Source organism: Cyanistes caeruleus, chromosome 2 (genome assembly GCF_971803275.1).
Source record: "Cyanistes caeruleus chromosome 2, bCyaCae1.hap1.1, whole genome shotgun sequence".
In the NCBI taxonomy this organism is placed as follows: Eukaryota; Metazoa; Chordata; class Aves; order Passeriformes; family Paridae; genus Cyanistes; species Cyanistes caeruleus.
The window spans coordinates 61,967,527-61,992,436 of record NC_141702.1 but is presented as its reverse complement, the minus strand read 5'-3'; the positions used below and the strand labels follow the sequence as shown (position 1 = coordinate 61,992,436).

Genomic DNA, 24,910 nt, shown 5'->3' with positions numbered 1-24,910 from the left:
TGTACAAAAGTGCAGAAATCAAATTGTTTTTATGTCAGAGCCTCAGAATCATTAAAAATTAAGGTTTCTGGCCTTTGCTGTCCCAGTATTGCCTATCTTTATTATTCATTTGTGGTCTACACTATACCACTGATTGTGTAGAGCACATAAAAAACAAAAAAAATAAATTACTGTGTTCTGTCTTGTGCTGTGACTTCCTTGCCTCTGCCTCCACTACCTTTGGCCAATATGGAGCACTGTTTGGTAGGATTTGCTGGGAGAGAAGAGGAAGCTCTTCTAACAGCCTCCTCTAGTCATCTTCATCCCACAGTAGGTGATTACCTGTGATGTTACAATAAATGTGATCAGCTGAGGAATAATATTGTTTTATCGTGTGGTGAGTAAAGGATAATTTTTTCCCATCCTGCCTTTTTTCATGCTGTGACAACAATTGTCTTTAAAGAAAAACTGAGGAAAAAAGTGTGTTTAATTTTGGAGCCATTTTTACAGGGTGACAAATATGATTAAGAGATTGGAGCATCTCTCTTACAAGGAAAGGCTCGGGGAGCTGAGCCTGTTCTACCTTGAGAAGAGATGACTGAGGAGGGCCCTCATCAATGTCTATCAATGAGGGGAGGGGTCAAGAGGATGGAGCCAGGCTCCTCTAAGTACTGCCCAGAAATGGGACAAGGGGCAGTGAGCAGAAACAGATGCACAGAAGTTCCACCTGAATGAGAGGGAGAATTTCTGTACTGTGGGGGTTACCAAGCACCAGAACAGATTGCTCAGGGAGGTTGTGGATGGAGTCTCCCTCACTGGAACATCTGAACTCAATCCTGTGCCATGTGCCCTGGGATGACCCTGCTTGAGTTGGGAGGTTGGACCAGATGACCACTGTGGTCCCTTCCAACCCGACCCATTCAGTGATTCTGTATTTTGCCATGTTAATATGGATGCTAGCTTTGGAACAGGCTGCAGGGAGCTGCAGAAAATGCAGGCCCATGGCCTCTCAGTCCTGCCTGAGAAGCTAGCCTGGGAATTCAAAGGAGGATTTCAAAACAATCCTCAGAGACAGAAAACAACTGCCAGGTGCTGTTTATCTGTCCTCTTGTTTCCTCTTGCAAGAGAGGGTCAGAGGGGTAGAGTGCCCCTGACCAATGATGGTGATGTAGCACTTTGTTAACCAATAAGAGTTTCCTTTCTGTACTTTCCACGTATCTGTCTATAAGACAGGGCTGAAGCAATAAACTAGAGGAATTCTCCTGTTGAGACTCCCTTGAGAGTCCAGTGTCGTTCTTTAAGGCCGTTCCCAATCGGAACGACAATGTTAAGGCTTAAAAAAAAAAAAAAAAAGGAATCTTTATATCTGCCCCTCACTTTGGACCTGGATCTGATAGTGACCTACCCTAGTTTTCTTTGGTGGAATACATTTATACCTTCATATGGCTCTTGTGCCTGCTCTTATGAGAGGCATTATGGCTTGCTGCTGACTAGATCAAAGCCATTTATATCAAGGAGAAATTATAGAAAAGCATCTGACTAGGCCATAATAGGGGTGTAATAGTTTGTGTCAATACTTGGGTCTTTTCTGTTCTGAAATACAAGGCCAGAATTTCCACTGAAGAACTGGGGTTTCTCTCAGCGCTATCATTTTATCAATCATATACTTTCATTGTCATGTATACATATTGTGTTTCACTAGGGGCCATGTTGCTGGGAATATTGAGAATTGAGAAAAGTGGACCACTGTGACATCTACAAAAGAATTATGAAATATTTATATATATATATATATATATATATATATATATTTTTTTTTTTTTTTTTTTTTTTACTATATTTAATTTGAATTTTGTCATTTTTCCTCTTTAGCTATTTGGGTCTGCAGAATTATACATCATACTGGGGTCAGCCTGATCTTAGAAATTGCACAGGTGGGTATATTAGTGTTACTCTTTGCAAGGATATATTTTCTCTTTATGATAAGTTGTTTAAAATTCTCTCTAAAAAAAATCCATGCAAAGTAAATAAACTCTGAGTAAGTGCACCCAAGTTCAATTCACCTCACCCATTAAAAACTCTGGATACCAGTTACTAAATAAAATCAAACTCCTCAGGCAATTTAATCAAGAGTACAGGAAGGGGGTACTTTACCTCTATTTGATATTCAAGTTAGGACAAATTTTTTAATATTTTGAATGCTTGCCAGGGGAAAGACTCCTGCTCTCTTCACTGGACTTACAATCAGACATTTTCAGATTTCTTCCCTGCTTTTTAAATACCCCCTGATGTCATTCCAGCTGTGAAAGAGTAATAAAACAACAGGACGACAATGTTAGGGTCCCCTTTTTTCCCCTGTGAAAAAAAATAGCAGAAGAAGAAGGAGAGATAATATGCATTTTATTCCTCTCTTTTTCATTCAATCAGCCCTTTCTATAATAGCTCTGATTTACATACTCAAAAAACAACAAAAATAAAATAAAATAAAGAGCAAATGAGGACAGTATCAGAAGGGCCTATATACTTTTTTTTTAAAAAATTTAAATTTGACAAAGTGATGAAACCCTCTGTTCACTAAGAGTACCATAAAACATACTCCAGCTTTCAACAGCAGTTATAAAAATTTGTATTTCTGGATTACTTCAGGACTGTAATGCATTATTTTCTCTTTTGGCTTGATTCTGTATGCTCACAGAAAATGCAGCAGATATCGCCAATCAGCTTCTAAATCTCACTGGTGAGGGGCAGCAGCTGACCTCAGACAAAGTAAATGACGTTGTGCAGAAGCTCAAAAAAATTGTGAACGATGAAGAAATCGATGAATCTCTGGGTTCTACCGTGGTGACAATTTTTTCCAATATTCTGACCAGTTCAGACAGCGTATTGGCAGCCTCATCTTCAGAGTAAGTGTTTCTGCAGCTGAGAAAAGCTTTCGAGAGCAAGGCTGTCAGGATTCATCCTTCCATGTATAGACAAACCAGAAAATCAAAGTTTTCAGATTCCCATCAAAAATAATTTTCCAAAATAGATGCACTAATATTTCTCTTAGTGTGCATGACAAAGAGAAAGTATTTCGATGGAAAAGAAGTCTTCTGATATATGACACGACATAGATACAAGTATTGTTGGAAAATTATTACAGGACCAGTGATATGTAATCACACAGTTTCTGTCAGTCAAAAGCTTTTGTTTTCAAGAGAGATACATGAATTTACACAGTGTATTTACATTGTGAATACACAGATGGGTGATAGAGACATAGTCAGTAACAAGAGGATCATCTTGTGATGTGAGGCATGGGCAGAGCATAGGTGGGAGTTTTTTCTGTATTCAGTTTTCAGAGTAAATTTTATTTCTGTTTTTAGAGCTCTAAAAACTATTGATGCCTTGGCTTTAAAGATCCATTTTGCTGGACCATCCATGAGTATTTCAACACGAAATCTCGCACTTGGAGTGTCTTCTATAAATTCGACTTCATTCAAAGGTGGTTCTTTCAGCGTCAGTCCACAGAATAATGCATCTGATTTCCAGGTACAGAACAAGCTGTTGTATTTGAACACGAGGTGTGTCTTTGTTCCAAGTGTGTTTACTGTGGTTCCTATAAATCCACTTACAACTCCCAGTTCTCCCCCTACTTTCTATTTCCTTTTTCCTACAATCATCCAAACAGATAACAGATTAATGTAGTATTTCCTTGAGTGACAGGAAACACAGATAAACTCACATTCCATGCAGATAAAAAGTAATTTGGCTTATAAATCCAGAACACACTTGACTTTTTTTTTAGTTTTGTGAGGTTTTTTTATTATTAGAAAAAGGAAAATAACCTTTAACAATCTTTAGTACTGACCATTGTACAATATCTAACAACTCTTTTAATCTCTTTCAGCTTTAAAATAAGATACCTAGATATAGGTATCTTCATATAGATTTCTGCAGATACAATAGTTCTTCAACCTTCCAGTACAGTTTAAACATTTAGTGCTAAAAGAAACCTAAGCCTAACCCAGTTCTCCACACATAGGTTGGTTGGCTCCTATCATTTAGGGTATCTGAGGCAGTTCAAGTCATTCATGTGTAGCTTGACCAGCCTAGATATTAAAAATAAAACAAACAGAGATCACACAAAATTTAGGAAGGTCTCCAGCGCTACGGTATCTAGACAGGATACCATAGTTAAGATATTTATCATCACATCAATAATACTTTTTCTTTGCTTTTTTCCCCCAAATAAAAAAACTCAGACATGTAAAAGTTTGAAATACTATTTGAGATACACATGGGCACCTGTAGGATTTTCCAAAGGTTCTTTTGAAATCAGTAGTGATGAGGTGCCAAAAACTTTCAAGTTTCACTGCATGCTTGTCTGCACCTTAAGGCACCTAAACGCTTTTAAAGATGCAGTGCAATTTAATTTTATTTTTTTTTTCAGTTAAATAGGAAGTCTGTGACAGAGGTAATGTAATCTCAGTTTCCTGGGTGTTTAACTATGCAAGTACTGAGAGCCTTACTTGGAGAAACACAGAAAATATTACACAGAAAAAGAAAAAAATCTGCTGTCATTTGGGCCAGAGGAACTAAAACTGAATTCAAGAAAATATGGTATTATAAAACAGTTAAAGACTAATCACTAGAGTATAAGTACAAATTAATTCCTGCTGCAAACTGGCAACACAACATAATAAATGTCTGATCATTTTATAAGATACTATATACTGTAAAAGTCAAAACAAGAATGAAGACAGAAAAAAATCTCCTTTCTAGAAAAAATAGTAGTAATATAGTAGGTTTTAGGACTTGTGCATGTGTATAGACTTTGGATCAAAACTCCAATGTTTGTTTAAATAGATAAAAATAGATTTAATGTACCTGAGTTTGAATCTATTTTATCAGAAATTTTTGGTGATTGTAAATCTACTTTTGTTTAGCTCTCATATTAATGAAGCTCAATAGCTGTTTGTGAAGCTGAATAGTTCTTTGTTATCAAAGGAATGTTTCTCCTGCAGATTTCATCTTTTATTTATGGAAAGAGGAAAGGAAAATTCCAAAGCCAGGGTTTGGATGATCGCACATATAACAGGAATTACCATCTGTGGCTTGAGGACATCCAGGAATTTTCTGGTCCTGGAATCATTTATTACAGCACTGTCTAAATAATCATAAAACCCAAACTCCGTCAAATTATTTATAATGTTCCTATTGGAACACAAGCTTCTTCTCAGATATTCATATTTCCAACAGCTGATTGAGAATTCTTAGCATCCTTCCTACCAGAAATTTGCAGCAGCTGTGAGCGCCGTTTATATTTTCCATGCCTGTCAGAAAGATACTTATTATCCCTGCCGAAGGGAGATTCCCTTGTGAAAGCCCAGGTTTTTCACCAGTGATGTGATCCTCTATCAGAGGTTCATCAGGGAACATTAAACTCAGAACGTCAGAATGTTTCCAGATTTTTTTTTTTGTATTTTTTTTCTTAAAGTAGATACCAAGTAAATTTATCCATGGCAATTTGGAAAGATTCTATTTCAGTCCCCTGTGTCTTTATGTTTCTTGCCAAACCTTTGACTAAGTTAGGTTTTGGTGATTCATATTATTAAATTGTTCCTGTAATATATCCATGCTTCTTTGGAGAAGCCTCTTCTACTCTATTTGCAGACAATGCCTAATGGGACACCTTTATCACATACACACTTTCTGTTTACTGTGGCAGAATCAACTTCTGAAAACCTGGATCTGAACTGCCTTTATCCCTGTCAGGATGAGGGTCTATGAGTTACCTCTTACTGATTTTCAAGGGTGAATAATCTGTCAATAGGCCTATGACTTTTAATTTTCTATTAGCTAATGGTGCTTTTAGAATTACACAGTTGTCCCTGAGAGGCATAAATACATGACCAGGATGCCCCTGGGGAAGTCAGCAGTGGGAGTTGCTGTATCTCACAGTGAAATTCTTAAGTGATTTTACTACACAGGCACTGTGAGCTGGCTTATTCCCCTTCCTTCAATGGTATGGTGGCACACCTTGGGTAGGCCTTGGGGAAGTGATCAGTCATAAAATAGCGAATAAAATACAGGATTGCATCCTCTTTTATTTCCTACTCACTTGTTACATTCCTGGGCTACAGAGGACTTTTAGATTTCTGATACAGTGCCAGTAAAGATTAAATTTATATGATGTCAGAAAGTGTCTTTTTTGTGCTGTGTAGCACAATAAATATGGAGAAGTGACACTTATCATTTTTAAATCTCCTTTTCATTACACAGAAACTATAAAACCTCATAAGAGAATTATTTCAGATGTGCAGATTAAGCCAACTAATACAATTTAACAAAGGAAGATTCAGAGCTTATTTTTTAGTTTTCAACATTGTTTGCTATGTTTGCTATTGTTTGCATCTTGAATGCTATTGAAAATGGTTATGACTGTCATAATTACCATCTCATTATTTCCAAATCATCATTATAGCAGTGGAGAAGTTTGTCTCTTTGTTGATTTTATCTAATAGCTTTTTGTAGCAGAAGGCAGATCTCATGCTGGAAAAGTGGGAAACCTCCCAAGACTTAAAAAAAATGTATTTATTGCATCAACTCTTACATATTCACAAGTCATTTTAGTATGGATTGGTTCTGGTCCCATATCTAGATATTTCTGTGTAAGAGTATGAACCCAGTTGTGGACAACAGATGGTTTCTTTATTGTTTGAACACGTTCTCCTGTTGTTTTTATTCAACAGATAGATTTTGACAAGGATCAGTCAAGTGCCATCGCCTCAGTTGTTCTGCCACCAAGTTTACTGAAGAATTTAAGTCAAGACGAGTTTGAAGTTATATCCAGGGCTCAGTTTACTTTCTTCAACAAAAATGGTCTTTTTCAGGTAAGCATTAATGTGCTTGAAGTCATTTCAGATAGGGTAAATCAAAGCCAGCTGCTAAAATTTCCTGTAGTGGAATCGTTTCACGGTATTTCATGAGTTACAGGAGTTAAAAGATGACAGCAGATGAAGGCAGTCTTACATTCAGAGCAGCAAATCAGTTGAAGTGCCCAAGCTGAGTTGAAGTCAATGGTTTTAATTGAAAATTCCTCTCACTTGTGAAATAAATCTTTTCTCAGGGTAATCTATGGAAAATTGTACCCCAACTGCTTAAAATCAGAGGAAAGCAGCAAAGGCCTTTAAAAAACTTTTAACTTCTGTTAAAATGCATTAATATAAGTCCTTGGTGTTCAGTGGAGCCAGGTTATTTTCTATCAGGAAGGATAGAAGGAAGGAGTTTGGCATGTAACACTGTCAAGTACTCTCCTTTTAAGAGCTGGTTAGCAGTCATATTCAGCTCTGCTTTGTCTTTTGCTTTATCTCTGCTTTTACCTTAGCTGGAAACCCTGGGCTGATGGTAGGCAGCCAGAGAACTTTTGTTCATACATATACACAATTCTTTCCACACCTGTGTTCTCATCAGTATACCATATTTTAATAGGAATAAGGATAACAATAGTTCTACCTGAAACCCAAACATGCACAGGTAGATTTGATGTTTTATTTTTTGAGTCTTGTCAAATAGTTATTTTAAATAGTGCCTGTATGGTAGGTGCCAAAATATTAGGAAGAGTTTGCAGCTTGGAAAAATAAAACCAAAACCACACATACTAGGGAAAAAAAGAAAAGAAAAAAAAAGTTAATTAAGAAGGAAACATTGTTTCATGTTGAACTGCAGAATGTGTCTCAGAAGACTTGAGTTTGTTTTCCCATCAGTATTTCAAGTGACCTTTGGCTCCTGTGCATCCGCAGAACTCCGTAGTATTGTATTGTCTCTATATTATCGTTTTTATTGGCAGTGTATCCAGATTCTTCAGATAATCTAGGCAAGAAAATACCCATGACCCACAGTTGCCTTCTGAAATACACCCCAAAGTACTTTTATTTTAAATTGTGCTCATTTTAAGCCTGCTTTTGAGAAAAACAGGATGGATGTCTTGAATAAAAAAAAAACCCAGAAGAATACAGATGGAGGCCAGTCATAATGGCAGAAAATCATATGAAGTCAGAATGTGTCCCTTAATGGTGCTAGAATGCGTTTCTAAGTGGCACTTAATAAGCCACTGAAAAACAAAGACCATAAAAATTGCACCTTAATTTGCAACTAAAATGCCTTTCATTTTTTGTGTGCTTTTCAAACTCTTCATGGGTGATGTGTTTAACACAATGAATTAAAAATGTGCGATCCTCACATTTTTAGGAAGTCTAAAAATAAAGGAAGAAAAACAGGATTAAAGTAAGGCCTAAAAATAAACTGATGCACATGCCATTACAAACAAAATAACATTATCCATCAATATGAGTATTTAATTTTTATTGCATTTCAGATTTCTTCCACATGAAATTACAAATATCTGAATGCTATTCACTGTATTCCTTAAAAGTATTCAACATAACAGAGAAACACGCTTTGCAGCATTGGAGGTAGTGGGTTATTTGATTGCAACTGAGAGAATTCCAATAAGTTTTGTCTTGCAATTCATTAAAGATGGTTCCATTACTTAGAGAACTTTATAAAAGCTGTTCAGGGTGGGATTCACCTCACCAGAGGCAGCTGTGTTCAGTGTAAACATCTATGTCTGAACTGTTGAACTTCAGCTGAACGCAGCCTCATGGCTAAACAAGTAGTAATCTGTATTTTACTTTAATGCACACATAAGAATATATTAAATTGCCTTCCTTAAGGAGACCAGCTCTGTCTCGTTTTTCCTATCTGCTACAGATAGAATCCACTGAAACCTGTGGAAATATGCCCAAGAACTTCCATAAACTTTGTCAGATGTTCAAATTTAGGTGTTAGCCAAGAAATCTTTCTTGTCTGAATACTCAAGAGCTGCCTAGAAATTTGCATTTTCTTTCCACTTCAGTTTTTAAGGTTTTAGGAAATTTTGCCACAAAGCTCCAGTATAGTCTGAAATACTATGTCTGAAAATTCTTGGATATGGTTCTTAAGAAATAAAATACTCTTCTCAGGATAATGTGCACTTAATAACTGAAGCTATTGTGTCTCTCATGAGTGGTGGGATCTCACAAGCCCGGTGCTGAGCTGAAACCTGATGTCTTGTTATGCTAATAAAACTCCTAACCAGAAGGAATCAAGGATTCAGGAGTCTGGGAGACCAGATTTTGGGAGAGAGAGTGAGTGGCAATAGAAGACCTCATTTGACCTGAGATCTGCCACAGGCAATGACCAAGCTTCCCAACCAGGCATCGAAATATGCAGGTTCCAATAGAAGCCTATCAAAAGAAAATAGCATTGCCTATGAAATTCCATTTCAATAAATAATTGGTTTCTAAGGAAACCTCTTCTGGAAAATTGCCAGCTGCAGGTTAAAAATCCTACTGGCCAGTGACAATGTCAGTATTCTATTTAAATTCCTATCAAGTAACACCTTACAGAAAATGCTATCTCCTTCAATATGTAACGTTGCTTTGTGGTTTTTTAATACTTCATAGTCATTCATTTTAAGATGGAGATTGATTTAACAACTATATGCAGAAAACAGTTTATTCTCTAAAAACTTTGCATTTACTAAAGGACAGTGTCAACAATAAGGTAAGTGAGCTCATTCATGCTTGTTTAGGGAAATGAGCTAATCATATCATAGGTTGTTATCTGCCACACTGTTTGAGTTATAATTTTGTTTGCCTTCTAACCTCTCTCTATAATTGTGCCTATGCATGTTTATGGCTACAAGGAAAATAGGGAAGCTTCCATAAGGCTAACCCATAATTTGATTTTATAAACATAATGTTCTTACATTGTGTGATCAGAAGTACAGAAATGCTGACAATTTACTTATTCTGGCACGCTGCAAAAATGAAACTGTGTACTCTGGCTTTTATGTCATGTGCCATGTAAGCACTTATTATATTTTTCTTAATCTTTTGAAGGATGCAGAAAATCCTGCCAATTTGACCAGTTTTGTGGTGGCATGCAGTATTGGAAACTTAACCATTCAGGATCTTCAGGATTACGTGAAGGTTACAATCAAGCATACCAGAATTCAGGTAAAACAAGACGGATTATTCAGAAGAACGGGAATGCAGATTATAAAGGCTAAGATTATAGCCCGATTTATATGGATGAATTTTGAGTTAGATCAAACTCAAATTGAAATGAAAAAGTCTAGAACAAAAGCAATTAAGCAAAAAGTAGAAACAATCTCTCCTATCCCCATGTATTTGTACTCTGTTCATGACCCAACACTTATCTGCAAGATCATTGATTCTGCCCCTCAGAAATAATTTCTGTGCCAATAACTGTAGGTGAAACCTTTTTTAATGACCATATTCATGACCAGAGACCAGGGACATGATTTATTACACTGGAACTTCATAATTACTTGAATTCTTTGACCAAACATTATTCACTTTGTTAATAGTTCCCAGAATTATTTTGTTGTTGTGTGGTTTTCACCAGAGGAATGGACAGAAACTCATTAATAAAAGATGACTGCAGTAAATTTAGGGGAAATACAGACCAAATACAACCTTTTGTCACATACTGTTCCAGTTAGAAAATGTGTGAGTTTGACTCCGATCTCTGTATCTAATCCAAAAGAGGCAATAGCACAAGAAACGTTAAAGACAATTGTTAAAGTGATTTTAAATTTACCTAAGTTGTTTACATAATGAGAACCTGGTTGGTAATTTTCACAGCTCCATTATTTTGCAGTGCATTACAATTACTATTTTAATGTGAGGCAAAACAACCTACACCTGGGTTCAGCAGGCATTTGCACATTTTCAAGCTTTACGTAGAGGATTCATGGAGAAGCCTTAAGGAAGTAAACAGTGCAAACTATTTAAATTCTATAAAGACATCATATTCATGGATAACTTCAGTTAACACAAGAAAACTTCATTACTCTGAGGACATGCAAAAGGAGCCATTGCATTGTACAAAGTAGTGCTCTAGATTTTTCAGTTTGGACAAATCCATCTCTCTAGCAGAAAAAAACCTCTAATTTGACACCAGGCAAGTAAGTTTCCAACAATCTGATGATATGGATTCTTCTGCTTATTAAATAAAAATATATGCATTGCAACATCTGTTGTAAATGCTGATGAGATTTATGTCTGAAGAGATACACAAAGTATACTTTTACATCTGTTCTTAGGAAGATCCTAAACCCACCTGTGTCTTCTGGGACATGAACAAAAATGGTAAGTTTAAAAATACTTTCATTTCTTTCATGAGGGGAATAAATGTGTCTGAGTCTTAAAATTGGTCACAGTATTGCAATTTTGCTTCCAAATCAATCCTTACAGGATTCAATAAAGTCTACTCAGTAAAGTGTATAATTTCTTCTGGTTAGTATAGTTACATGTAACAGCAAATGTTAAATTTCTTTTTAAAAGTCTATTTTTAGTGTAAATGTTTTTAACATTTTAGATTTTTCAATTGGGTTTTCCCACTTTTTCCCTATATCTGCAGTTTTTCACTGATCTGTCCACATGAGCAAATTCAATTATAATGCTACTCAGACACATGAGTGGTTCTTAACCATACTTTTAACTGTTAATTTTTTTAAAAACTGGGTTATATAGGTGTAAGTTTGTGACTGATCTTAAGCTTTTCTTCATCAAAGAATGGTCATTACTGCCAAACCTGTGTGTGATGTTTTACTCAGGCTGTTAGTCCTTTGCACCAAGTTGTTCTCTGGGATGACTTTCCAGATCTCTCTGTTTTAGAAATCACTGCTGAGCTGTTTCTTTTCTTTACAATGAAACAGATAGAGCTTTAGGATTTTGGATGGAGAGGTTCCCTACACAGTCCTGCAAGAAATAAAATTTACCATCCGAATTTGTATTTAAAATCCAGAAATACAGACAGAGCAACTGAGGAGAATGTGGGAGGATAAAAATGAGAAAAAAATCATAGAAACTAGTTAGGAAGCTGAACTTAAGAATCACATTAAAGGAGAAACACACAGGAGGAAACTATTCCTGGTGGCTGCTTGAGCAAAGAACAGTTTTAAGTGGTTTTGGAACATCTTCACAGATGAGACATTCACACATTTTTGAGAGAATGTCTTGAATTTGAGTGTTTGATTGTCCTGAAGTTACAGAGCAAATTATGCTGGGTTTTGTCAAGAGCTGTGAATAAAATGTCTTTAAGAGTCAGAAAATATGAATGACTTCACAAAACCAGCTCATATTTTGGCAGGGGGGAAAAAAAATGAAAAAAGAAACAATTTTACTTTTTATGATTTAATTTTTAAAACTAAAATTTTTCTACTTGTATTTCAGAATGGCCTTTTCAAGTGGGGCAGGTTGGGAACAGTTCACTTCATGTTTTTTTGTAAGGTCACTGGAGATCATTGGGATTACCCACTCTGACCTGCATTACATGCTGCAGAGAGGAAGGGTGGCACTCTCTGCTTTTGGGCTATAAAAGCTTTCATCTGCCTGAGGATATATGAGTGGGAGGCAGGCAGGTGTAGACATCATTTATCAGTGGGGTAAAAGGAGTTCTATAATCATCTTATTATTGGAGTAAACTAAGGCATGTCTTAATGCATGATCCATGTAGTTGGTTTTACTCAACAACCAAAAAGCTCCCTACCTTTATTCTACATCTCCATCTATTGCCTCTGCTCAGTAGTCCATTTCTGGGACACGCATCTGGGGTGATTCCTTGCTGAAACTAGGAAATCTGACACTTGCTTCTCTCCTGGTTGTTATTAATGCTGGCTCGTTCAGTCTGAGAAAGCGCTTCTGCATTTGCACAAGATGAAGTGAGAAATCCCTGCAGGTGCTGTGAGAGAGAAGGAAGAGAGGTTGACATGTGTTTGTTGGGCAGCAGTTTCTCATGTTTCATTTCCACAGGTGGCAGTGGTGGCTGGAACCCTGCGGGCTGCCAGGTGGATGCGGAGTCCAATGAAAATGAAACTGTGTGCTTATGCAACCACCTCACACATTTTGGGGTCCTAATGGTAGGCAAACTCACTGCTCACCAAGTTACCTTTCCCATGAACAGCAACACAGCTTTTGTCTGGTGTCAAGACAACTCACATTCTTGTTACTTGGGTTCTTTCTTTTGCATATAATTTTTAATTATAATAGTACGTTATTTTCCCCCTTATTATCATAAAGTTATCTTTTCATAACAAAGTAGCTAGTGATAAGGATTCTAGAATGAGATAATGAATAAAGTTAGCAATGGAAGAATATTATTGTTGTTGTTATTATTATAATCATTATTAAATTCTTTACAAGTGGCTAAATATTGTTTTCTTTAATAATTAAAATGTACCAATGAGATTTTTCTGTTTTGAAAATACTTTGCCACAAAAGACCTGAGACTGAGACTTCTGAGTGATACCAAAATACAAATGGCATATCATAACAGCCAACTTAATACAGCCAAGGCCCAGCACTAACATTTCCACTAGATTTACAGGAAAAAAAGTGATCTTAATGAGTCCTAATTTGCAGGGGATCTCTGACATATCTGTTAACAGTATAACCTGACAAAAGTGACCTGCAGCTGAGGCAGGAGGTGTGTAACAAGAGGGAAGTGAATAAGAAAGAAGTCTAAGTGTATTTGAAATTTCCAGATTGAGAGAGTGAGAAGTTGCTTGCAGGACAAAAAAAAAAAAAACAACAACAAAAAACCCCAAATAGTTAGAAATGCTGTTTTCAGAACAAAAAGAGAGACTCACTGTAGGGAAAAACAGGGAAAGAAAAACATCCTCCAGACAGTAGAAATAGTAATGAGGATGAAAAATCAAGGGAGCACAATAATTCTCTTTCATCCTTAGATCGAAAGGCTGACTTGTCCCTTGCAAATCTAGTTTATAAATTTGACAGGATTTATCTAATGTCATAAACTATGAAGTGGCACCTTTTGCACAGTGTGTAAACCCATATTGGCTGTTTTCTTACTTGGCTTTAATTAGTTTTGGGGATGCCTTATATTGCTGGCCTTCTCTTGGAAAAAGACTGCTCATGGAGCACATGGTACAGAACACGTAGCCCAAACTCTGTCAGAGCTGTAAGCAAAGTCTCCAGACAGGGTGGCTGGCAGAGCAATGTGTATCCCGGAGGAGATGAAAGAGGGAACCATATGGGGCACATCAGCCCCAGCAGCATAGCCTCCAGCCTTCAGCTGCCTCCAGCAATTTGTACTTGTGAAGTGTTTTTCAGAGAGAAAAAAGTCCCAACATGAAAAAAATGGAATAGTGCTATCTTTTCTTAACTTTTGGTGGTTGTTTATGCTTAATAATGGGCTGATACATTTTTTTTTCCAGCTGAAATTAATATTATTTGGCTTGTAAAACATAGCTGCAGAAAAGATGTTGGCTCCTGGTCACAGCAGGAATAATTCCTAAGTGGAAGTATTTGGAGTTTGAAGTAACTTGCGACAGTGTCAAAAAGGACTTGAACCACACAAGGCAGCCACATACGCTGAATTTTTCAGCTTTGGCCTTCCAGACCCTTCTTAATAGGACTGCTCCCTTCACGTCATGCTGAGATGTAGATATGGAAAAGCCACAAACTTTGTGTCTTCTTGCAAGCTAAATTATAGTTTTGTTCTACTTTTCATCCCCAAAGGGATTAAGAAATGGCTTTATTTAGGATATATTCAATGAGCCCCTTCTCTTCCCTGAATGCTTTAATGGCAATAGGAAATAAGGCAGAAGGTCTTTGAATTCGGGCTGCATTCCAGTAGATTTTTACACAGTTTTGACCATTCGAGTTGCTTTTTCCATTTTAATCATTTCTTCTGACTTTAATTTAGATACTAAATTATTTCCAAAGAACACTCTCCTTATGTGTAAATAAACTGTCATTTAAGACTGGAATGGACAGTAAAAAAAGCCCTGCTCCTGCCTTTTCCTATAAAGCACGCAAAGTTTTGTAGCATTTCATGTTTCTTTTTGCTAGCTAGTTTTGCTAGGGACAACAGTGACACAGTGACAATGACTGCAGAATTGACTTCATTGTCTCTTAGTGGTTGCTCACATTTTCTCCACAGTGATACAAGTCTGAACATTCTTATATTTTCTTGTCCTTAAAAAACAGAAAATAACACTGATATTTATTCTCAGATGGTACCATGTGGCAGTTAGACAGAAAAGAAAAATAAAAACCTTAGAATGTTCCTGCTTAATTTCCAAATTTTTTCCTGCTGTCTTTGTCACTACTTTTCTGACCAATTCTATTTAAAAGTGTAGTTCTTATGTCAAAACAGACCCTAAATCCAAAAAGCAGTAATCTTGCCCTTGGTTTTACCTGTGGATGATTGGTCACATCAACTCCTATGGATTTTTAATAACAAAAAGGCCAAAAATTCCTTACAATGTTGCATATTTCAGTATGAATAGTTTTTAAGTTACATTGTTCTAAATCTTACATCTCCTGGAAAACATTTGTATATACGCAACAGAATTAAAACGTTTGGAGACTTTTCCAGAGTAGTACATTTGAATTCCTAGTACTGAATTATGAGGATCAGAATCAGGCTCTATCTGCTGTTCCCAGCAGTTATAATACTTAAAGCACAATGTTTTGAAGAGCTGTGGGAAGGAAGTGAGAGGTGTAACAACTGTAGACCGAGTACACTCAGCAAAAACGAACGCCAGTGTCAAGGTTACAGTGATATTGCCAGGATGCTTTTCACTTTTACTTGACTAATTACCAAGAAAGAGTGCTGTGCTCATAGCAAAGGTGCTGCCTACAAATGGGGTCTCTTCCTTCTCTCCCACAGGACCTGCAGAGAACCGTGACACAAATTGACCCACAGAACACCAAGGTCCTGACCTTTATCACTTACATAGGCTGTGGAATATCTGCTATATTTTCAGCTGCAACTCTTCTGACATATATTGCGTTTGAGTAAGTACTAATTCTGTGAAGAGCATCACAAAGAAGTACCTGTATGCACAGAATAAAATAAGTTAGTTATGTGGTTAGTGTGGTTTATTTGCCTAGGAGGGGAAGTCCATGTTTAAAAAAAAAAATCAAACCTGCAAAATCAGTGTTGTAAAGTGGAAACTTTTTCAAGGGGACATAAGTTCAGAGCCTTTCTTCCAGTTTCTAATGTGTTGTGCTGCTCAGACTAGGGAATAAGGTGTGTATCAAAATTTTCTTTTTGGCAAGAAAGAATCCTCTAGATTTTGAACAGCTAGATATTACTTTAAAATTATCAAACAGACCTTTTATAAAAAAAACAAAACTTGCCTATGTAAGCATAACAGGTTCCAAATTAAAAAAAAATTCCAACTAGAGTAATTGCATTCTCTAGCCCTTCAGAAAGAAGTGGGAGAGATAAAATGAAAATAAATTGTGAAGTCTTACAACAATTTCAACAGAAGTCCTGCTAAAATGTGAAAGTGACTCAAGAGAAAGCAAAAATTTTGAAGTGGTGCAGTTCTGTGAACAGTGAAAAGAGAAAATGAAGTCGTGTCAACACAAAGAAAGCATTCTTTCAGTGACAGGACATAGTAGCTGATAAAGAAAGATAATTTTCTGTGGATGGGGGGAGGGCTGGAGAAGGGGGTTTTCAAGTTTTAAATATCTTCAATGACTGCATTCCTATTACATTACCTATGGTATAATGTTCTGGTTCAAGTTGGTAGAAATTGGTTGCTGCCCCTTGTCATCCACATTTCAGTGGGGATCAGATAGAAAAAAGAAATACTTGCTCTTCAGTCTTCCTAAGATCCTGTTTAAAAACAAACAGAAGACCACATTCAAGAGATCATATATCCCAAAAATCAAGCTCATATATAAGGCCACATATGAAATGATCACAGATGACCTTCTCATCAGCTATATATTTTTTTTTTGTTTTCATTTAAAATAAAAAGTACTGGTTTATATTTCATTTGAAAGACTTGTTTTCTTTGGATTTTTTAATAAAAAAAAAAATCAGTTGCTAAAATATTGCAGCAGTTAATTAGCACATTATGGACCCAAAGAACTGGTAGCTTACCCCTACCACACACAGTTGAAGCCTTCAACAATCCCCCACAAAAATACACTCCTCTATATCTTAGCGCATAAATTCAGCTGGAAGGAGTTCCTTGTGCTTTTATTGACTTTGTGAAGGAGTAAACCCAGCTGCAGTAGGTGGTTTGTGTGATTGCAGCAACTTAATCATGTGCACCTGTGTTTCTCTCATTAGGAAGTTACGAAGAGATTATCCATCCAAAATCCTGATGAATCTGAGCACAGCCCTGCTCTTCCTTAACCTGATTTTTTTGCTTGATGGCTGGATTGCATCCTTCGATATTGACGGCCTCTGCATAGCTGTAGCTGCACTTTTGCACTTTTTTCTTCTGGCCACCTTTACATGGATGGGACTGGAAGCTGTTCACATGTACATTGCTCTGGTGAAGGTGTTCAACACGTATATACGGCGATACATACTGAAGTTTTGCATCATTGGCTGGGGTGAGTTCATTAGGAGCAATATTTACCTAGCGGGTATGCTGCTGTATAAAATGCTTTCTGTAAAAGAGAAACACATATGTGAAAGGTCTCTGTCAGAAATGCAGAGTAGAATGCATATCAGTGTGTCGTTTCCTTCCCCCAGCCCGCAGCAGTGCCGGCACACCGCCAGCCCTCCCTGTCACCGAGTTCCCCGGTGTGATTCTGTGTAAATGCACTCTCACTGGCACTCTCCACCCAGAGCAGCTCCCAGCCCCAGAATGAGCAGAGACACCAGATAAACTGGTCTCGTTTTCCAAAGAGGCCAGAGTGGGAGAGAGGAAATGTGAGTGCCGTGTCAGATATGGAGAACTGTGTCACACGATGAATGCAGAAACTTTTGCAGTTACTGCAAAGCCTATGGAGGTTTTGCACTGACTTTCAAAAACTCTTGAGTCCAGCCTACATTTTCTTGCCAACAAAGCCGATTGTGGAATCAGAGACAACCAAAACTTTCTGAGATTCAGCAGTGTTTAAACCACAAAGAGATCCTGGCTGCCCTAAGCAATGTACACAGCAGGACAGAAATGGAAAAAGTAATACTGAAAAATTGCTGCAAGGCTCAGGCAGCAAGACTTTTATTCTTCATTTTTGTCTGTATCAGGAATCTGTGGTTTCTCCCTGAATGTGCATATTGTGTTTGAAATAATACAAGACAATACAAAGCCATTAACCTTACGGCTAGAGCACTGACCTCAGTACAGCTGATAATTGATGTCTTTCCATTGGCAACTAGCATCCTCTTTGGCAGCCTCGGCAGGGGACAAGGACTGAGTGGTCGGAAAAGCAAATTAACCTCTTCCCCTTTGAATCTGTTCTGTTATAGCAAGGATAAGACATGTAAATAAGGCACATCAGGAAATGTACATTTCTTTTGTGTGAGCTGTACCTTTCTGCAGAGTTCTCTTCTGCATACTTGTCTATTTTCCCCAAATACTCCCTCTGCTTTTTTATTAAGAAATGCATGGTTTGCTTTACAGAAGCAAGGGGACCACATATAAGTAAATTATATATAATATGTATGATCCTGTAGAAGATACGTAACATAATGTGGTTGAGAAAAGCAGTGGAGAAATTACAGGTTTTATTTAGTCCATGTTCCCCAGTTACACAACCTAATGTATTCACAATAGCGTGAAAAAAAGTCCCTCAAAAAATTCCTAATACCATGCCTCGACTAGATGTCATTTTTGCAATAATTTGTTAATCTTCTCACTATATAATGAGAACCTGTGTGCAGTTGCAAATTTAACTTTGGGTAATTAAGGGATATTATTTTACTTCAGTTTATTATTTTACTTTAATTTCCTTATCATCTACTAAATTTCTTCTACCATACAGAACATTACAAGGCTTATTAATGAATGCCTGTTAATTGCTTTGATAGTTCAATATATTTGTACTCTTTGAAAAATTGTTTACGTCTACCTTCTCAATGCAGTTTTCTCAGGATGCTCTGCACCAAAGAATTTTGGTAGGAATGGAGACATCAATAATTCAGCTTACCATGGTGAGTTTGAAAGTTTAGGAGATTCGAAAGCTCACAAATTTTCTTGTGTTACAGGTTTGCCAGCTCTGGTGATAGCAATCATTTTAGCAAGTGCTAATACAAATGCAAGTCATGTTTATGGCAAAGAGTTATATGGCAGAGATGCTAATGGGCAAGGAGGAGATGATTTGTGAGTATTTCTTTTGATCTCTTGAAATTTAGCCTTTATAGTTGCTTTGGATAAGTCGATGGTGCATTAAACAAGCAGAAAGGGCAAAACTGTTCTGAATGATTAGAATCTGTAATGTGAAGAAGGCTGTTAGAATAATTTAAGGGAAATCTGCATTACCCAACACCAGGTACAAGCATGCCTGTAGCAAAAGAATAATTTACAGATTTTGTCATGAAAATAAAATAAAAATACTTGCTTTGGTTTGTCTTAAATGAAAAGTATATTTTCTAGGTAAGAACAAGGGAAGAATTTGTATAAAAAGTTTCCTTTGTGAATCAAGCATCCTTTTGCCAATGTAGTTCAATAGTCCTCTATGTTCTTGATGTCCAGATAATAACTCCAAATGCCAAAATTTTTATGTGAGTGCTCTTTGCCTCGCTTGGCAAAGCTTCATCATGATAAATAAAACTTTAATTTTTTAATTTTACTTTAGTATCATGCTGAGCATTCAGGCCATTTGCTGCATGAGGAATTAGTTAGAGCTCTCATATGGCTGACTGTCAAATGGCTACCTCAAAAGTCCTGCTACTTCTCCAGTTCTTACATGTTCAAGTTCTCCTTTAGCTCCAGTGGCAGAAACTTGAGATTTTGACATTGAGGATCCAAGTTTGCTCATTCTGTTACTAAAGCACTCAATGCTTCACACAGATGACAACACCAATTTTTTTTTGTACTGAGTCTAAACTTTTTTCATTATGAGATTGCAGTTCCCACCACTTCCCACTTTTTAAAATATTTTTGACTAAAATGTGGCACAGCCTTCAGATTTCTTGAATGGTAGTACTATAGGCCATAGTCACTTAAGGTGCCTCTGGGCTTCATCCTGTTTCCAAACTGAAAATGGACAAAGGTTTCATTTTACACTCTAATTCTGCATCAGTGGTATCAGAAATCAGCTCATTTTCCTTCAGTCATATGAATAATTGGAGGATAATTTCCATTAGACAAAAATTATTCTTTTTTAAATTTTTTAATTTTTTTTACAGCTGCTGGATCAAGAATGAAGTTGTCTTTTACGTGACTTGTGCTGGCTACTTTGGAATCATGTTTCTGATGAATGTTGCCATGTTTATTGTGGTGATGGTGCAAATCTGTGGAAGGAATGGGAAAAGAACCAACCGGAGCTTGAAGGAAGAGATCTTGAGGAACCTCCGTAGCGTGGTCAGCCTGACCTTCCTCCTGGGCATGACATGGGGCTTTGCCTTTTTTGCCTGGGGTCCCTTAACTCTTGCTTTCCTGTACCTCTTCTCAATTTTCAATTCATTGCAAGGTAAGCTGAGTTTTTCTTCTATGAACAAATAATATTTGATCTGTTACTGTTCTGGGGCATATGATGTTCAGTGATTGGACTAGGGAACTGATATCTGAGCTCTCTAGGTTTTCCTTTGATATTAAACCATCATTAGTTTCCCCTTATGTGGAATAATGATAGCAACTACGTGTGGGTTGAATATCTTACATAAATTAATTACAGTTTCAAGGTCTTTTTCCCTAAAATGAACTACATTATAAATGGAGATCTTCCTAGCTAACAGTCTGCAGTGTTCTCTTTTGAGATACATGCTGTATGACCTTCAGCATTTCCTTTCACTGATTATAACAAATATAGGAAGCCTTTTTCCTTAATTTATTCCTGTAGAGAATTTATAAAACTCATAACTGTTCTATTAAGGCATGAGAAACTCATAAATTAAAATTCAGTCCTGTCTCAGTGTGGAGAGATAGCAGAGACATATGGGATAGTCTTCACCTAAGAAAAATCCACTGACTTGTTACAGTCAGCTTATTTTTCTTTCCATTACTCAATTTTTCAGTATTTTACTTTTCCAGAATAATTTGTCTTTCTGAAAAATGCTGTAAATTCTAATAAAATGGCTATAAATTACAGAACTACATAGCTGACATTTAAAAAAATTCAGCTCAGAGCTAAAATTTGCATATGTTTCAACTGTCATAAAATTCTCTACCGGTACTTGCTGTACCCACCTATGCAGAACAATTAAATGCATAAAGAAGAGAAAACCCTGAGGTCTTGGAAGTGCATGTGTTATGCCACACACATATTGACATAAAAATTAAATCTGCCAGGAAAAAAACAAACAAAACAAAACAAAAAAACCAAAACAACAAAACCAAAAAAAAAATCCCAAACCAACCCCTAAACAAACAAACAAAAAAACTCTCAAGAATGTAATTGAAGGAGTATGTGTTATGCAACACAAATATTGAGATAAAAAATGAAATTTTCATAGGGTCAGCAAAACATCTTCTCTTTATGGAAAAAGTACTTAATATCACCCTGTGCGGATTTTATCTGATACTGTTGAGATGTATTTCCTGCGCTGAAAGATTTATTGAGATTTCATGGAAGGAGAATCATGTTGTGGGTTTTTGTTTGGGTCATTTTCAACATAAAATGCTAAGCAAAATGATAAAAAGTATTTGGATGTGGTGCTCTTACTAGACTGTTTTTTCCAAAGGACAGATTCTGATACTCCCCTAGCAGCTTAATGAAGTATTTACTGCATTGTGTCTGTGTTAGAAATTCAGACAGGTCTAGAGAGATCAGAAGTATGGGAAGAACATGAAAAAAGACTTAAATTCTGAAAATCTTGCCAAGGGTCAAATTGAACAAGTTCTCTGGAACCAGAATTTCCAGTGCAATCAATTAAGCTTGTATGTGCAGAGTGCATATAAGGTTGGCCAGCACTGCCTAAGTGGGATAATAACACTATTTAATGGAAAACGAATATTTGGAAGGCAGTTAAGTCAGAACATGAAACTGAAAAAGACAAGAAGTAAATGTAACAAGAAGAATGATGAGCTTTTCATGGATTGTGGTAGCAAAGATGATGCAGTCTAGGCTGAAGCATGTCATATCAAGCAACAGGAGATAAAAATCTTCTATCTGAAAGTACTAATTGGTATATTAGAAAGAGCTTGGCAAGGCTAAAGAATAAGGGAAGAGGATGTTTAAAATCCTGTATAGCTGGTGCAGTGTTCATCTAGCCGTAAGGGGATGGAATGGGGCAAATCTGTATCAGGAAGCCTTTTCTAGCTGCAAAAAGCATTTCAATATGGCAAGTCTTTCATCAGTATTAGCAGCTTAATTATAGAGATGTTGGTAAATAACCTGTTTTCTCTCAAGTTTTTGAAAGCTGCATGAGTATTTCAAGCCATACCAGCAGCCTCCAGCAGCAATTTTCTGTGCACTGGCAATGAAAAAGCAGATTGCAGCAACTGCTAGTGTTACTGTACTTTGCTGTTTCATCTACAAAGGAAATTATTTTTCTCTCCTTGACACTCAGAGTGAAAAATATGGGAACATTTCTTTTTTGGCTGCTCATTTTATATATATGCCTGGGCAAGCCAAATACTTTCAAGTCAGAGCCAAGCTAGAACCAAGCCTAGGGTCTGATTTGTCTCTGGGAAACAAAACCAAAGCTGTACTACTAAAAGCACATTGTAAACTTAATGAATAATGAAATACAGAGAAAAAAATTCTGGAGACCAAGCCCAGACAGGGTAAAGACAAAGTACTTAATGCAGTACATTTGTTTTGCATTACTATGGAATATGCATTTTCTTTTTAACCATTCAGAACATTCACTGCAATTTAATTAAGTATCAATTTACTAAGTCTGTAAGCTATGCAAAAGCCCTAAGAAGAACTTTGGGCCACAAATTACTTCATATTTCCAGCCCTGTAAGAGCTGCTAGTGGTTGCATTGGACTTGCTCTGTGCTTTAAACAAATCACACAGAAAAAATACTTTACCAAATGCAAATACAATATCCATAATCCAAGAGAGTTGAGATGCATTAAGGTGATGCCTTTTCAAAAATGTGCTTTTCCATTTTCTCCCTATCAGCTCTTGAAAAGTTTTGGAAAAATTATGTTTCATGACCCAACCCCTACCTGAAGTTAGCTGATTCTAAAGGTCTCAACCTGTCCTGATAAGCAAATAAGTCCAGTTCAATGACATGCATTAGTTCAAAATTAGACCTCAGCAGTTTGGGAGAGAGAAGAAAATTTGGTTCTCTGAACATTAATATCTAAACTATACCCTGCCATTGTGTTCTGACAGCTGAAATACAGTGTACATTAGTATACAGAACTATTCATGATGATCTTAAACGAAGCCACTTGATGAGGTTTGCCCACATTATGTAGCATTTATTCACATTTAAGATATAATCAGAAAGATCTGGCAGTAGCACTTTGCTGTCAGGTGTTCGGCCTCAGGTTGTCTCTCTCATAGACAATACAAGTAAAACAGGAAATAGGCTAAGCCACAGAACAACAAAAGATTACACAGCCGGTGCCTGCCTGAGAAGCCAGGAGCATATGAGACTTCCAACCTCTGTATTTAGCTCCAAAGTACATTTCTAGGTGATGAAATCTTACAGTACACCCTGTCAAGACCTACCTGATCACATGGTAGGATGCTAATCTCCTGTCTTGAAAATAAAGACTTTATAATTGCATGAGAAAAATCAACTCTATCAAAACATTCTTAAACACATACATTACAATTGCTTATGCAAATCAGTTAGTTGTCTTTGGAAGTAAGTAGCTGGACTCCTAATTAGTACTTGTGAAGATATTCTTACCCTTTTTATAATCATTTCAAGTACGTGTATGTCATACACATAAATCCAAGTGGATTTTCAGGATTTTCAGTGCACCATTTCATTCATTTACAAGATGTCTGGTTTTAAAAGAATACAGCCCACTGTTCTGTACAAGTGGAACCATATCCAGGACATAAAGTATCTCTTTGCTAATATAATAATGTTGGTATTTATTTTGCAGTCTCTCTCTTGCAGTCCTGTTGGGTGCAGAATAGTCATTTACTTCAAAGAAAACTCCTTTTCATTTTCCTCTAAGCAAAGGGGGAAAAAAAAGAAAAAATAAAAATGAACACTGAGGTGAATCAACAATGCTAATAAAAGGCATCCCAATCTGTGTATTCTGATATCCCAGACATGTGGCAAATGGAGGATGGGAAAACTTTAGTTCTTTTCCATACCTCTTAAATGATGCATGGATGATATTAACAAAATATTAAGATGATATTTTTTTATTTGTACTTCATACTCCTCTGATTACAAATTTCAGTTAATCTGTTTATAAATACATGCTTCATTTTTTTATTTTAAATATTAAGATGATATTTTTTTATTTGTACTTCATACTCCTCTGATTACAAATTTCAGTTAATCTGTTTATAAATACATGCTTCATTTTTTTATTTGCTTTTGTCACAGGCTTGTTTATATTTGTATTCCATTGTGCTATGAAAGAAAATGTGCAGAAACAGTGGAGGAGACATCTCTGTTGTGGCAGATTCCGACTGGCAGACAATTCAGGTAAAGGCAGTTCACAATTCCCCTCCTTAGGTGCTGCAGTTATCTATAAAAGTCCAAGTAAACAGCTTGCTATGTTATTTTTAATATCATACAAGGTAAGCCAGAGGTGTGGAAAAATAGGTTAATCACAGGCTAATATCACTACTAATAATTGCTGAGAGTCTTCTCAGATATCACTTCATAAAAATTCTCAAGTCCTTCAGGGTTCCATTAAAGGCAGCTGGTGTATTTTGTAGTGCTATGGGCATGGTTTTGGAAGGCCCATCATACCCTAAAAATAAAAAAAAAATAAAAAAAAGAAAAAATAAGAATAAAGAGATTCAAACTTTGTCATTCCAAACCCAGTCTTACTCATTTTCTCCTA

General features: G+C 36.5%; 1 protein-coding gene and 1 long non-coding RNA gene across 17 annotated transcripts in view; one reads left to right on the top strand and one right to left on the bottom strand.

The window, feature by feature from the left end:
- ADGRG6 (adhesion G protein-coupled receptor G6) overlaps nucleotides 1-24,910 on the top strand; it is a 111,110-nt gene that overhangs the window by 77,205 nt on the left and 8,995 nt on the right. For all 15 annotated transcript variants that reach the window (XM_086877350.1, XM_086877355.1, XM_086877348.1 and 12 more), the window contains 12 exons: nucleotides 1,852-1,913; nucleotides 2,675-2,882; nucleotides 3,345-3,510; nucleotides 6,714-6,854; nucleotides 9,906-10,022; nucleotides 11,135-11,180; nucleotides 12,846-12,952; nucleotides 15,730-15,857; nucleotides 17,149-17,417; nucleotides 19,018-19,132; nucleotides 20,161-20,444; nucleotides 24,445-24,546. In XM_086877350.1, the coding sequence (XP_086733476.1) occupies nucleotides 1,852-1,913; nucleotides 2,675-2,882; nucleotides 3,345-3,510; nucleotides 6,714-6,854; nucleotides 9,906-10,022; nucleotides 11,135-11,180; nucleotides 12,846-12,952; nucleotides 15,730-15,857; nucleotides 17,149-17,417; nucleotides 19,018-19,132; nucleotides 20,161-20,444; nucleotides 24,445-24,546 (1,745 nt within the window). The remainder of the gene's footprint in view (nucleotides 1-1,851; nucleotides 1,914-2,674; nucleotides 2,883-3,344; nucleotides 3,511-6,713; nucleotides 6,855-9,905; nucleotides 10,023-11,134; nucleotides 11,181-12,845; nucleotides 12,953-15,729; nucleotides 15,858-17,148; nucleotides 17,418-19,017; nucleotides 19,133-20,160; nucleotides 20,445-24,444; nucleotides 24,547-24,910) is intronic.
- On the bottom strand, nucleotides 8,311-17,072 carry LOC111926772 (uncharacterized). Of its 2 annotated transcripts, none has more exons than XR_015283275.1 (5): nucleotides 16,957-17,072; nucleotides 16,569-16,686; nucleotides 15,796-15,896; nucleotides 12,583-12,774; nucleotides 8,311-10,792 (listed from the first exon to the last, which is right to left on the bottom strand). It is a non-coding gene; the product is annotated as an uncharacterized LOC111926772 (long non-coding RNA). The 2 variants fall into 2 exon arrangements; XR_002863165.2 differs by lacking the exon at nucleotides 8,311-10,792 and adding an exon at nucleotides 11,533-11,792 and having other exon boundaries at nucleotides 16,957-17,066.